This window comes from Saccostrea echinata, unplaced genomic scaffold, assembly GCF_033153115.1.
Source record: "Saccostrea echinata isolate AGI-Se365-2 ecotype Australia unplaced genomic scaffold, CSIRO_AGI_Sech_v1 ptg000025l, whole genome shotgun sequence".
NCBI lineage: Eukaryota > Metazoa > Mollusca > Bivalvia > Ostreida > Ostreidae > Saccostrea > Saccostrea echinata.
Genome location: NW_026889774.1, coordinates 7,897,785 through 7,913,490, shown reverse-complemented (window position 1 = coordinate 7,913,490; position 15,706 = coordinate 7,897,785). Strand labels below are relative to the sequence as shown.

Here is a 15,706-nt window from a genome sequence, read left to right as displayed (position 1 = left end):
TCTATCGGTGATGTAGTCAATCAATCAAAACATTGTTCTCTTCTTTAGTTATTTTGACCAATACATATTATAGATTTTATGCATACATGTACACATGTAATTATGAATTTTGTTAAAATTGATGGCAATTGAAAATGAACGTAGACAACACCTAGAGTGTGTATACATCGTGCTTTGAAAATCACAAAGACAGAAGGGATAATGATGTTTCTCCAAATTCACTGTTCAATTGTATATTTTTTTTCCAATAAATGTTTAGAAAGAAAACTTTGTCTTAGATGTTTTAACCAGTTTATTTGTCGTAGAAAAAAAGTTCTTAAAAAAATAATGTAATATTTATGTATTACTCTTTGTTGCTAAATAAAAAAATATAGAAAATTCTGATCTGTGTATTTGAGTTTTAATTCATACAAGAAACGGAAAGAAATATATATATATATATATATATATATATATATATATATATATATATATATATATATATATATATATATATATATATATATATATAATACGCGCAAGCACGTGTGCTGAAATCCGATTGGCTAAGATTGCAAGTACATGTATATATAACTTTCTTACATGTAGTTGTTAACGAAAAAAGACGAAACTTGGAATAAATGTAAACAATACAAGTTCCATCAGAAATGAAACGAGGACATGCAAGAACGTGTGCTTATTTCTGATTGGTTGATATATGGATTACTGTATATTTCTAGGTTTTTCTAGAAATTCTTTGAAATCTCAAATGTTTTGAGATGATGTATATATGCAAATTTTCGAAATCACGTGCATGCGTATATGTGCAGTCATTGTTATTTCCCCAAAATATGTTAGAAAATAAGTTGTAAAAGTCTATAAAACAAAGATTTTGTCTAATTTAATGAATCTTTTAAGAAAGGGAGCAAAAAAAGGGAGTAGGGGAGCGTTTAGGAAACATCCGTTACAATTAGAACTAGTTTAAACATAGAACGATATGGCTACTGACATGTCTGATTGAGGTACGTTCACTAGTTGTTTGATTTTATATATGTATTTTTAAATAAAGAAAATTTATATGAAAACTTCCCTCCATTTCTCACATGTTAAATTAAGGTTGTGTTTCCCTAAACATTGCATCTTCATTTTAAGTTCAGAGATCAAATCGACAGTAATTATCGCTTTCTCCTAACACAAAACTTATATTTGGATGTCAAATACGGTTTAAGTTTTTCCTAAAAATGATGTATCGATCTACAAAGGCAGATATTCTTTGACCTTTCGAGATAATCGTATGCAAAAGTTTTCTGATCGTTTTTCATCATCCTACATCACAAAAGCATACGCGGCTTAATATAAGCTGTCATTGCTAAATTGTAACTAAATCTACATACATATTGGTAATCGGCTTCATTGATATAACAGGTTCAAGATGACACATTTTTTTGTTCTAACTATCACAATATTTTTGTAAGAATTAAATTGTCAAGTCCACAGGACTATTTTTTACAACAATTTCTCTAAAGGTTTTCCTTTTTTCAATTGTTTCAGTATTTTTAGAATTAAGATAACGATGTTAGTTCATTTACTCCTTTTAAAGGATGTACATGTACAGTACTGTTCTGTATTTTCCCATATTTCTGTTAAAAATCGCCCGAAATATATTACCCTCCATCCATCACATGTTTAACAGATTTTTGCTTGAGCTTAAAAAAAAAAAAATAATCCAACGAGTTGTTGTTAGATTAGCTTACATAGAAAGTAGCGTCTCCATATGAGTGAAAAATTCTCGAGAGGACGTTAAACAATAAACAAACAAACAAACAAACATAGAAAGTACACATGAAAATCTGTTTTTTTTAAAGGAAGAATATTTTACAACAAATAAAATTAAAAAAGGAAATCAAAGTTAGTTTTTGTTACAGTTTTTTGTTTGTTTTATATATATATATATATATATATATATATATATATATATATATATATATATATATATATATATATATATATATATATATATATATATATATATATATATAGTTTACTAACGTCCAGTTCCATCAATCAGTTTGAACTTTTACTTAAATAAGGTTATCTCTCTTATCAGAGGGTCGGTCCCTCTTAAGATTTTGCATACGATTATAACTTAGGATACGTAAAATAGTTCGATGAAACGTGCATTTTAGTTTTATCGAACTATTTTACGTGATGACTATAACTTTTCCATCGGCTACTTTCCTTACTTATGCAGTAATATTTACATTTCCAAATATTTTTCCTTACTTCCTAAGATTCTTTGCAATTTAGAAGACTGTTTATTTTCTCATGAACTACCATTGATGAGCATGAATATCTCCATTGTTTCGTATAATACCACAATTGAGGTCAAAACTATAATGCAAACTGTTCTGCTTAAAAAATGACAGTTGAATGGCGTAATATGTTGCAACTGATCAGAAAAATAATGTAAATATAAGAAATGAATTAAATTTTTGTAAATTCATGAGGTACATGAACTACAACGCTTCACGCCGGTATATTTATCATGAAGCGCTAACGACTTCATGAAATATGCCAGCGTGAAGCGTCGTAGTTCATGTCCTCATGAATCTTCAAAAATTTAATTCATTTCTTAAATATACCCTTATCACCTGCAAATGGGGTTTATATCTCTCAGTTGATTCGATCGCAAGAGCATGATATACGTACAAACAATTTCTAAAACGAGGTAAGTTATTGACAAACAAGTTGATGAAACAAGAATATTAACAGTCTAGTTTCAAGTCATCATTTCGTAGGTTCTATGGTCAATACAATGACCTTGTCAGCAAATACAAGCTATAATTAAGTTATTTACTGAATGAAGTTTTTCATACTAATTGTTAGGCCATTATTTACACACTGATTTGTCGACGGATTTCCCCCCCGTTATTTACCGATCATGACAAGGAGCACACGGCGGGTGTGACCGGTTGGCAGGGGATGCTCACTCATCCATGGCACCTGATCCCACTTCTGTTTTTTTTTTTTAGGTCCGTGTTTGCTCTGCTCCCGATTTGAATTGTTTTAATGGACTTTGAGCTTGAATACTCTTCGTTATCTCCATATTTCATGTATATACATTGTATCCAATAAAGAGTGTACTGGTCAAAATAATTTTAGCCATAAAATTACTTAGAAGTGAAACGCTGCGTTGAAAGTAAAAAAGAGAAATAGAGAGGAAAGTGAAAAGACATCAAAGACGTAAAGATCGGAGGAATGAGAAGAGGGGGAAAAAATCTACAACAGCCATAGCAGGGACAGAGAGAACTTATGAGGTAAGAACTAACAATTAAGCCAAGTATTATACACGTGTATGGTTTTGGATATTTGCAGTGAAACTTATGAAAAAAAAGTGAAAAGTGAACTTTCTTAATACTAGAAATTTGCAGTGTGTATTTTTTTCAGTATATTTTGTCAATTGAAAATGGTATGATCAATAAATTGCAGTTAAATTTTTTTTTATCTAGTTGGAATTACGTTGGTCCAATGTATCTTTCAGGCATATGTATATAGTAGTACAGGTTAATCCATTTCTAATTCTATATTATCCATGTTATCATTAAACTTTGGACGAGTGAATTGATGAATCAATCTTTTAAAATTCAGCGGAAATGTAAAAATATTTCAAAACACAGCATGTGAATCAGATAGAAATACAAATGAATTCAGAGCAAAAATAACCATCAAACGGAATGGCTTGGGAGTAGTAAGATATATGACATAGTCATATTTGTGAAAGAAGAATATCAAAATGAAAGTATACATGTACTTTATATGTAAAAATATGACTGTAAATAGTACGATCAAAAGGGATTTCAGAATCTCTTTTTTATCTAGAGGTTGTTTAATTTGAAGAAGGTGTAAATATCTGAAATACAATAATTTTTTGAGAAACAAGGTTAGATTTCTGCAGGTATAACCTGCATACTGGAAATTTATTCCCTTGATAGTAGGATAGAAAAGAATTTAGTGTTTTAAGATTCACGCTATTTTGAGCTTGCACCAAATAAACTCATATAACCCGGTACATTAAATCAGGTTGTGTTTTGCACCAATTCTTTTATGAATGATGTCTTCGTACCAAAAAAAAAAAATTTTTTTTAATCTTTTATCACAAAATTTAAAACAATTCCCGTTTTACAATGGCCAGTTAACTTGGGTATTGTGGATAACCAGGGACATACAATCAATAAAAACAAAACATAAGTTTTTTTAATAACAAATTTGCAAGACATTTAACTGTTTCTTTGAACGCGTTTGTTTTCGAAAAGTTCAGTATGAAATCTAGATATCCTTGTATAATGAATCACTGATATTGACTTTTCTTGTAAAGTATTTTGAATATAAATTCCATTTTAAAATTAATATATTCCATACGCTAAATATGAAATAATGGTATTATTTTAGAATGTATTTTTGAATTTGTTTCAAAGTAGAATCCTTTAACATTATGTTTCATAACAATATTTAACTTGTGCCATACGCATTTTACATTATCCAATATAAAAATATGATGTCTTATATCTTCGTTTTGCATTAAGTCGTAATTTACATTTTTGCGAAAAAAAATTTACAACAAAAAATATAATTTTATTTTATTACCCTAGTATTTTTTGTTCACAAAAGTTTCGACTCAACATTGATTGATAACACGGATATTTAAACCTTTTGGACACATATTTTCCTTATAGAATTAACATGTTTTACTTGAAAGACAATTTACATTCCCTATTACAGTTAACAGACTTGGTAGAAATCACAACACTTCATATTAAATATAATATACTCTGTTTCGTTACTACTTTTTAATTTTTTTTAATGTAAATTTAAATTTAATGTAAAAAACAGAATTTACACCTGTACCTGTTATGTATTGAAACGTTTTTCCGTAAGACAATAAAAATTGTTCCAGCCTGAAGAGATTTGAACAGAGTTCCATTAGATTTATGAGCAATCCCCCAGTGGTCCACTTAAGAACGGGCCAAGTTACAATGTAGAAAACATTGTAATTATTATTTCGTCCACCAATTGCACTGAACAGTGCGACATTTAGCTCCGGACACGACATTGTCCAGACTTTTTACTATCATTTCTAATTGCAATGTCCCAAAATTAATTATAGCACTTGGTGGGATTTCTTAGCAGTTTCACATGTCTCGTGTTGAACTCACAAACATCTCTTCTTTCTAATAAAGATATGAAGTCCTTAAAGTCGGAATCCCATGGCAGAATGGTGGGATTTTTAATACTAACAACTCTTCCCACCTTTCTCCGATGGGAGAAAAAGTGTCAGATGGAATATTTTCTCCCATTGGGATTTTTTCTCCCACAAATTTGTTCAAATGGGATAAATCCCATGGATATTGACAATGAGTCATTTTCTCCCATACATTGTTAAACATGGGATATATCCCACAGATTATGAGAAGTGAGATATCATTATCACAATTTATGGGATATATCCAATGAATGTTTAACAATTTATGGGTGAAATAGTTTCATTGTCAATATTCGTGGGATTTATCCCATTTGAACAAATTTGTGCATTTCGATTACCTGGGATCTGATTTGACGATATGTTACATGTTTCAAGGTTCTTTTGAATCATGTTTTGAAAATTCTGAATAAGAACATACTAAAGACAAGGGCTGAAAAGTTAACCATATTTACGTCCAATCTCTTCCCGAGTGAATAACACCACAGTCCGAACCATTTTGACACGTGTGGTGGACGTGATTCTCCATCACGTGATCATTGCCTCACAGAATATGAATAAAAACAAAAGTAAATACCATGTTGATATAAAATCTACATCTATATGTATATGTACGAAAATATTTCATCAAGTTTGATTTTTGAATTCCTATTGATGTTCGATTTACGTAGCTCTATAGATATGTACATTTTCAATGAAAAGTTTTTCCTTAAAAGGTATTGAGAGCAGACGAATGGCATTTTTTATTCCATGTACTTGAAACCCACACTGAAATCTGTTTCCCTATGACCTTTCTCGGGTTACGTAATCGAGAACCCATTATCCAACTTTTCTTATCAATATATACAATTATTTATAGTACATTCCTGAATACTGCAAGTACACATGGAGTTTGTACTAGCATATTACTAATATTCATTCTGAACAAAATTTATCATTTATTTCTGAACACAATGGTGCTTGTGGCTACATTGCTATTTGTGTTGGTTGTCAACTCCAACTCTTTTATTCTAGATGGACTTCCAAAGGCTGTGAACATTTATGTGTCAACTCATGGAAATGACCATAACAATGGGTATTTATAAAGTGTTGACTAGTTCATGAATACACACTCCTTTTTGTGCATTTTGGACATTTTGAAACTCAGCTACGTTTTTAATGTAGGAAATTGTTTTCTGAAGATCCCAAAGACAGCGAAAGGTAGAAATGACGTAAATAATGTCCGTATCTATTATCTTCAACGATAGTTGTAATCTTTATCGTTTTTGCATTAATCGTAATTACATACTCGAAGCTTTTTACCTTGGTAATCATATGATTAATCATTTAGCTTTAACTACAAAAAATTTGGTGACAAGTGACAAGAAAAAAAAAAATTAGTTTTTATTAAGCATAATTATACCTCATATGTTAACTTAATATATTTTAACATATAGTTGTGCAGCTTTGTACATAATTAAAACTAACATGATGATAGTGCATTTAAAAGGAAACAATTCGTTTCGTCCAAAACGTTCCGAAATTTGAAAGAATCTTATCAAGAAGATCGTAAATCAGGTCTTTTATTTGTTTTCCGTTTATACCGTTTCGATCATGTATCCAATCGTATCGTGCGTGTGTCCTATCGTCCGTGTATCCTATTGTATCGTTCGTGTATCCTATCGTATTGCATATCCTATAAAGAATAAAAATGCTGGTACTGTACATAAATGTCAAAATTAAATAATAAAATCAGTTTGAAAGATTCTGAACAGTCTCATATACAGCTTGTTTTAAATTCAGACAAGATGTCCATCATCCAGTCAAAACCATAAGAAAAGCCGTGTCCCTTCTAAGTGTACCTAGTTTGAAAAATACAGGTAAAATATCACTTCAGCTAACAGTCGAGTTTTCACTTATGAATCCATTTATTCCTGCATTGATTTATAATTTTTAGACGTGACCATCAATCTAATGCACGGCTACCATGATCTGGATGCCCCGGTGTACATACATCATCAATCCTCCCACACACTCACCATTAAGGCTTATAACGACCAGGAAGTCCATGTGGTATTTTTTCTTTCTTCCATTCTATTCTTTCTCGGAAACTTTGCATTTTTAAATAAAAATATTTTCCTTGTAACCTGGGGCCCGTTTTACAAAAGAACTTAATTACGACTAAGATCAAAATTTAATTCTGCTCAAAACTTTCTACTTTACACTATATGAAAAATCTTTTTAAAAGGAATGTTGAGAGATATTTTCATGCTAGCAAATTTGAACAGAATCATTAATTTTGCAAAATTTTACAATGAACTTAAGTTTTTGGTCTTAGTCGTAAGTTCTTTTGTAAAACGGGACCCTAGAGGTTAATCTTATGTTTTATATCTATTAATCTACGGTATAATTAGATATGATTATCACTTTGCCTTGGTAAAACTGAATGATTCCTATATTTACACGTTACCCACCTGCGATGCTCGATCTTTATTTTCGGAGTTTTCATCGAAATGTAATCGCTTCCTTTTTAGTCTTCAGTCTCCAAGAGATGATGATAGAAAATTAACTGAGATACAAATTTAAAATCCTTCTATTTCAGACAGGGGGAAAAAGGATACCTAGTAACTCGTTTCATAGAGTGTCTGACCAAGCGATCCTTCACCGACTTCCACCAGAATCACGGAACAAGGTATTTGATTCATTTCGTGATTTTTCTCTACGTCAGTCTAAGTACACAAGATGGCAGAGAAAATATTTCCGGTATTCATGCTATTCAGTCGACGTGCAGGAATACGAGTTGGAAAGAGCTTAAAATGTGACATGTAGATGTAGCCAGCATTCGTAACATAAGACTATTAATCTTTCAGGTATATCAAGTGAAGCTGTCTGATGCTGGTATATCAGATCTTGGACAGTTAACTGCTTATGGGTTCTACAAAATCAGACAGGCACCACTTGAGATATTCTATAATGGAGAACCTCTTCGATTGGCGAGATGGCCAAATGAAGGTTTCATTAATATAAAAAATGTCCTGAGTGGAACTCATGGGCGTCGATTTTCTTACAACAGCGAAAGACCGAGGAGATGGTCATCTGAAGATGATCTGTGGGCTTACGGATATTGGTAACAAAGAACAAAAACATTTAGTATACATTTGTATTGATTGTTTGAGTGAAAATGTTCCGATTGTTTAAAAATTTCAAGGAATAAATTTTTTTTTATCTATTTTTTTGTTTAAGAGGTGATAACCAACCAGTGGCAGCACGTGATTAATTTCCATAAGCCACCTATGCAAGAATTTTCACGTGCTACAAGTTCGTTATCATCCTTATGGAAACCATATAAAATATTTTTTTATTTTAAATGCCAAAACACTTTCTGAAATCACATTTACTAATCAAGTATAGACTTTATGTGATTTCATTTAAAATCAGTTTGTAACTTACATGTATATACACATGATACAATAAAATAGTATGGTTTGGAGAGGTTTGAAGAGGAGGATCTTAGTATATAGTATATATTAAGATTGTTGCTATCCAAACGTAAATAAACAAGTGCACTTGCCACAACGGTTGTGTTGTCAAACATATTAAATACTGGCAAGTGTAAATTAAAAACAAATTGCAAAATTTCCTTCTCAAGAAGACTTTGTACAATATTTTAAAGTCTATTTTCCTTTAGGTATTGGAGTTGGGCCGATTTGGCTGCTAAGATACATTCTATAGACGCCGTACATCACGTGGTAGAACTACAACATGCAACTCACTACGGTCTACGAATTGGTAATATAGCAGTTAAAGTAGCTGTGAAAACCAAGCAACAAATGTTGCGGCAATTTTCTTTTGCAAACTTGCAAGTTTATTTATCTCTATTTACAACCATAGGACATTTCAACAACCAGTCCAACGAAAATATCAAATACTCCAGTCAGGGAGGATACTTCAGATTCCTCAACGTTTTGGGCGAAATTGATGAACCGGTAGGAGTTATTTTAATTCTCATATTTAAAAATGAAAAAAAACTCTCTAAATTGACATCAAATAGATTGATGTTCAAATCATATAAAATCACCAAATTTTCATGTAAAATCACCAAATTTTATGGTCGCCCGCGTGGCGCAGTGGTTAGAGCGTCTGCTCTAGAGTCGCGGAGTAAAGAGTTGATCCTTACGTCGCGGGTTCGAATCCCACTGTGGGACGTGGAGACCGGTCCTTCGGATGAGACCGTATAAACCGAGGTCCCTTGTCGCAGAAAAGATCCCTCACTGCTTAATGGCCATAAATGCCAAGTATAGGACAAAATTTGCAGCTCTCCACCGGCAAGTGGTGGCGTCTCCATATGAGTGAAAAATTCTTGAGAGGGACGTTAAACAACATACAAACAAAACAAAACCAAATTTTATGAGGGTTTATTTTTGTATTATCATTTTGTGGTATAAAGAGACCCACGAATTTATGACCTCCAATAAATATAAGTGGAAGTAGAAAAAATCTAGATGGAATGGCCAGTACATAAAAAAATAACATGTGAACAGTTTTCTCAAATAGAATGATCGACATAAAATACTATTGATTTCCTAAAATTAATATTTAATGTTTGATTTCAGGGAGAATACTACATTGACAGATCCTCGGGAATTTTGTACCTTTGGCCACCGACGTCCAATGGGCTAATTAGCAACCATGACATTATTTATTCATCTTTAATAGAGGACTGTTTAACGTAATTTAATATTTTTACGTTGATGCTTCCTAGCACTTCATATTAATTATTTAAAAAAAATTTGTGATGAAAAAAGTCACAGTTTTTCAAATTCATCATTGAAATAGTTAAAGGGGCATTAGCTATCTTTTTGTCAACAAATATTGAATTCAATAAAAATTGCTCCATCCTATATTTTTCAGTAATAACAAAAGTATTAAATGATTTCAACACTCTTTGACCTCAAAGCAGGTACATAAATATGTAGTTTTGTTGTTTAAATACAAGTTAATATTGGCCCAAAAGTCAAGAATTGTCCCTTATACTTTTGTTTACTCTAAAAGTGGTTATTTGATGTAGTTCTATTTGGTTTTTCTTGCTTTGCATGAAATGAATGTTTTGATGGTCATTCATATACATGGATATTCCTATGCTTTTGGGAAATTTTGAGGAAAACTAATGTGCAATCACTTTCACAGCTAAAGGCCCAAGTGAGCTTTTCTGATCAAAGAGTGTCCGGCGTCCGTCTGTCGTCTGTTGTCCGTTAACTTTTAGCATTTTCGACTTTTTCTCGAGAACCACAGGACCAATTTCAACCAAACTTGCCACAAAGCATCCTTGGGTGAAGGAAATTTAATTTTGTTTACAGGAAGTGCCGCGCCCCCTTTCAAGGGGAGATAATTAAGAATTCGTAAAAATTTGGAGGCATCATTTAAAAATCTTCTTCTCAAGAACCACTGCGCAAGAAAAAATGAAACTTATATAAAAAATTTCATTACATACTCTAGATTCAAGTTTGTTCATATCATGACCCCAGGGGGTAGGACAGGCTACAAGAGGGGGTCGAAGTTTTACATTGGAATATATATGAAATGTCTTTAAAAGAATATATAGGAAATGTCTTTAAAAATCTTCTTCTCAAGAACAGCTTAACCATTTTTAGTTATACTAATACAGAAGTATCCTCAGGTAGTGTAGATTCAAGTTTGTTCAAATCATGACCCCCAGGGGCAGGGCAGGGCCACAACACTGGGTCAAGTTTTACATAGGAATAAAATAAATCAATGAATCAAAAAAAATCAATTTTACAAAACTTATCTGGTAAAAATAAATCTTTTTCAATTGTCATTCTATTTCTAATGTTTTGGTGCATCTTTCCACCACAATATTTATTGATATTCTTATTATTTGAATTTTTTTCTAAAAATTTGCTAGTCCCTGTAGACTTCAATGCACTCTTTGTTAATTAATTCCTGCTTAGTTAATTACATTTTTGAAACTTTCTTTTGGTAAATCCTTTACTACTGTAAAATGCTTTTACATAGGACATATCTTTAAACTCTTCTTCTCAAGAACCACTAAGCCATTATTAGTCATATTTATATAGAAGCAACCTTAGGTATTGTCGAATCAAGTTTGTTGGCATCATCTTGAAAAAATCTTCTGCTCAAGAACAGCAAAGCCATGATTAATCAGAATCCTCAGGTATTGTAGATTCAAATTTGTTCAAATTTAGAGTGGGTAGGGTGGGGCCACAATGAGAGATCAGAGTTTTATATGTTGTTTTACGTAGGGTTCGAGAATTTTTCCCTAATATAGAGTCTTCACCATATACCGGTGGAGGGCTTCAAATTTAGACCTTTACTCAGCATTCAGGGTGATTGAACATCGTGCCTACGCCTGCTGTGACACGGGGCCTCGGTTTTTAAGGTTTCATCCGAAGGACCCGCAACTTTCACTTCAAAGTGTCGAGCGCTTGGCGAAGGAACAGTTGCTATCAATTTTTTTTTATCAACTTAGGTCAGTCGCGGTCGGGGCTCGAACCCACGGCCTTCCGATCACGGAGCGAGCGCTCTACAGAATGAGCTACCATAACGGTGGAAAACATAGGGGAAAATATTTTAAATTCTTCTGTTTAAGTACAGTAAAGCCATAATTATAAATATTGATATGGAACTATCCTGAGGTAGTGTAAATTAAAGTCTGCCCCCCTTTGAATACTGAACTGATTTCTGCTTCTTCATAGCCAATGAGCTCAAGTGAGCGATGTGGCCCATGGGCCTCTTGTTGAAGAATGATACGTAAATATGTGTACTTGAACACTAAATTTTCAATTTTAATGTCAATTTCTTATTCATAATATTATTATTTAGAAGATTTCTTCTATGATAATCATATTTCAGTTAGCTTTTACGTTTTTTTTCAGCTTTGATGGAGCCAGTAATTTAGTGTTCAAGGGTTTTACTTTGGAGGCCTGCAGGAGGTTTGGACTAAAGGGCCATAACGTCAGAAATGTTAATTTTGAACAAATGGAGATAAAGAACTCAGGTTATACAGTTCTTATTTAAAACATCAATTTGCAAGTGCGTGTTATGTGCGCATGTATACTGGATGAAACAACTAGTTGAATTTTAAAATGAAATATACATTGCTGAATTTTTTAAGCGTAAGCTTTCTCAAAGTGTAACAAAGGAATTAAAAAATAAAACCAGCTTCATAAAGTAAAGAAAGACTTAGAGTAGTGTCGTGTTAGAGGGGAAAAGTAATTTTTTTGTGTGTTCTGAGAAAAAAAAAATATATACATGTGCTAGATTTAATGAAATGCAATGCGACCTCATACATGTATAAACAAGAATCATACAAAATTCCTATTGCAAAGTCTGTAAACGCTGATACTGCATCTCAAGAAAATTTCCAGCCTAACTTACTTTTGTGAACCAATTAAAGTCGCTTCGGCCGATTAGACGAAAGTTTTTCTTACAAAATAAATCTACGTGTATGCATAAAAAAAAAATATGTATAAAAATAAATCATGTTGCTGGTTTTTTTTCGGTTGACAGCAATATTTTTAACAGAAATTTCGGTAAAAAAAACTATATTGACAAAACAAACATGCTATGGATGTTTAAATGGGTGATATCACGTGACTTACAAATGCTATGCACAATGCCTTAGGAGAAACACGTGAAAATACCGTTTGACAGAATTTGTATCACGTTCTGAAAAGCAGTTCAGCCCTGGCAACTCCCTTTGTGGTTTCCTAAATATTTGCGCTGCTTTCGGTCTTTTTTTCTAGTTTGGGCTTCTTTTAATACCCAGGATTAGTAATAATGGCCTAACAATTTATATTAAAGACGTCTGTCAATATTCGACCTATCAACAAATTGCATTTGCAAACAATGTCGTTGTTTCCACCATAGACTTTGCGAAATATTGCCTTTAAACGAGGTTGTCGATATCCTTGTATCATCAACTTATTTGTCAATAGGCTATCTTGTTTGGGAAATTGTTCATCAATACTGGTAGAACTTGCTTTTGTGTATTAAATCAACTTGGAGGCGTATAGTCCGTGGATATATACAGGGATATTGCTACATGAATAAGGGAAGTTGACAATAGAAAAGTTGTTCAAAGTCATCATGTTTATCACAGAGTTTAGTTGTTAGTTTGCCATCAATTCCTTTCATATAAATTTATTCAATTAAGTTTTTATTTAAAATTAGCTGACAGAAGTACAGAAAGTGCTCAAAATAGGTTTGTTTTTATTTGACAGGTTCTTACAACATTTTTTGCCCCGGGGACTCACGTAACGTCACCATAACTCGCTGCAATCTTCACGATGGCGATGGGGGGATTTATTTACAAGGCAAGAGTTTACAATATCAGTTTATTTCAAGTCTACATCATAAACAGTTTATTTAAAGTTTTTTGAAAAAAATTCTTCTGATGACATTGTTTAGGAGGCGATCGTACCACACTAACCCCCTCGGGAAATTTAGTGACAGATAATCTCATTTGGAGGTTTAGCCGGGAGACGGGGGTGGGGGCCAACGCCCTCGACCTGAGTGGTGTTGGGGCACGGGTCAGATATAACAATATGCATACTGGACAGTACACGGCGATAAGATGGCACGTGAGTACTTTAACTTCTAACATTGAACAAACGATATCAATTGTTCTTGCTGAGAGATAAATCTTTGATGACACCCGTTATTGTACGCTGCTCTTTTAACTTTATCTTAATGATTAAAAAAATAAATAAATGGATGCTTCCCGATTAAAAGTTTGTGTGTTTTCTTTTCTTTTTTCTTTTATAAATAATAAATCGTTAAAAGGTTTTTCCTTTAAGCTTGCATCCCTTCGTAATAAAAAGTGAATGGCCTCAATCTGGAGTTAGAGGCTAACCTTGTGACGGTACATATTGTCGTTGGCGAAAATATATACCTACCCTCAATGTACATATTGTCATCCTTCGGTACATATTGTCGCCGACGATATGTGCAGGTGTAAAGACGAATAATGACCCCCATAGAATAATGACCGGGGGTCATTTTTCGACGTCGAATATTGACCCCCGGTCATTATTCAACGGCGAAAAATGACCCCCGGTCATTATTCGACGTCGAAAAATGACCCTTTTGCCCGTAGAAAAAGTCTCATAACCCTAAAAACCTGCAAACCCTACGTGAAGAAAAATGACCCCCGTAGAATAATGACCCCTTGTGAATTAGAACGGATTAAAGTTGAAACTTATAGGGGGCAAAATAAAAATAATAAATCAAGGGCCAAAATGCTCACTTGAGCTTCATTGGGAATAAATCGATGATACATGTATATTGATCTCATTACATTATACAATCATTGCTGTTTTAAGGTCAATTTAATGATTCAGAATCAAGTGGAGTTAAAGATTTATTGAGCACAAAAGGCGAGGAGAGCATTTGTGACGGTACATATTGTCGTTTTGTACATATTGTCGTCGGCGACAATATGTACCTACCCTCACTGCACATATTGTCGTCCATCGGTAAATATTGTCGCCGGCTGAAAAGTAACACATGTACATAATGTCGCTGGCGACATTATGTGCCTCACCCTCACTGTACATATTGTCGCCCCACAGATATTGTTGCTTAAAGACTTCTTTTGTTGTTTTTTGGTAGTTTTGTGAATGTAATTGGGGTGTATATCACACTGACGTGTCTCGTATCCTATTTCATGCAGCGTGATTTTGACGGTACATTTTGTCGTCTTGTTCATATTGTCGCCGGCGACAATGTGTACCTACCCTCACTCTGCATATTGTCACCCATCAGAACATGTCGCATGACAATGCACGGCAATGATCCATATAAATATGGCCAGAGAAACTATAAACTTCAAAAATGGCCATATACACTAAATGTTCTCGTCAAAATATGGCTGAAATATTGCCAGCTCGGTGTTAAACAACAATATACAGTTAAGGTATATCATTGAGGGAGTTAGCAAGATTTCAGTTCCCCAAGGCCAGGACTATTTCCCGAGGCGAAGCCTCAATGATTTACTTTTAACTGTTTTATTAAACCGATACAAACGTAAAATTTAGAGGATTCAGATAGCGCGATTTCAAAGCAGGGATTAGGTCAATGAACTAACACACGGGGATTAGTCCATTCACATATAATACCAATTTTAATGTAAAACCTAGAGGATTACGGATAACCGGGAATTAGCTTTCGAAGCGGGGATTAGCTCACTTGACTAACATACGGGGATTAGTCCATTCTTTTAAAATGATTTCTAGGGAAATAGTCACATCTAGCGATCTAATGTTATACATGTATAGGGAAAAATTCAGTAGAGGTATAATAATAATAATCAATCAATCAACAATCCATATAAATATGACTAATCATTGCTTTGTTTTGCTCTGTTGCATTGCCTTAATCTCTTTTTGAGAAGATAATCATTAAAGAATTATATTCCTATGTAAAAAATTGATCGTTTATTGTGGCCCAAAC

General features: G+C 33.1%; 1 protein-coding gene across 1 annotated transcript in view; it reads left to right on the top strand.

The window, feature by feature from the left end:
- The first annotated feature begins 6,189 nt into the window (after window positions 1–6,189).
- LOC133192335 (uncharacterized) overlaps window positions 6,190–15,706 on the top strand; it is a 32,766-nt gene continuing 23,249 nt past the window's right edge. Inside the window, exons 1-11 of the mRNA XM_061328355.1 lie at window positions 6,190–6,311; window positions 7,019–7,095; window positions 7,173–7,288; window positions 7,818–7,907; window positions 8,086–8,342; window positions 8,904–9,004; window positions 9,107–9,201; window positions 9,829–9,944; window positions 12,130–12,251; window positions 13,477–13,569; window positions 13,664–13,836. Of these exons, the coding sequence (XP_061184339.1) occupies window positions 6,190–6,311; window positions 7,019–7,095; window positions 7,173–7,288; window positions 7,818–7,907; window positions 8,086–8,342; window positions 8,904–9,004; window positions 9,107–9,201; window positions 9,829–9,944; window positions 12,130–12,251; window positions 13,477–13,569; window positions 13,664–13,836 (1,362 nt within the window). The remainder of the gene's footprint in view (window positions 6,312–7,018; window positions 7,096–7,172; window positions 7,289–7,817; window positions 7,908–8,085; window positions 8,343–8,903; window positions 9,005–9,106; window positions 9,202–9,828; window positions 9,945–12,129; window positions 12,252–13,476; window positions 13,570–13,663; window positions 13,837–15,706) is intronic.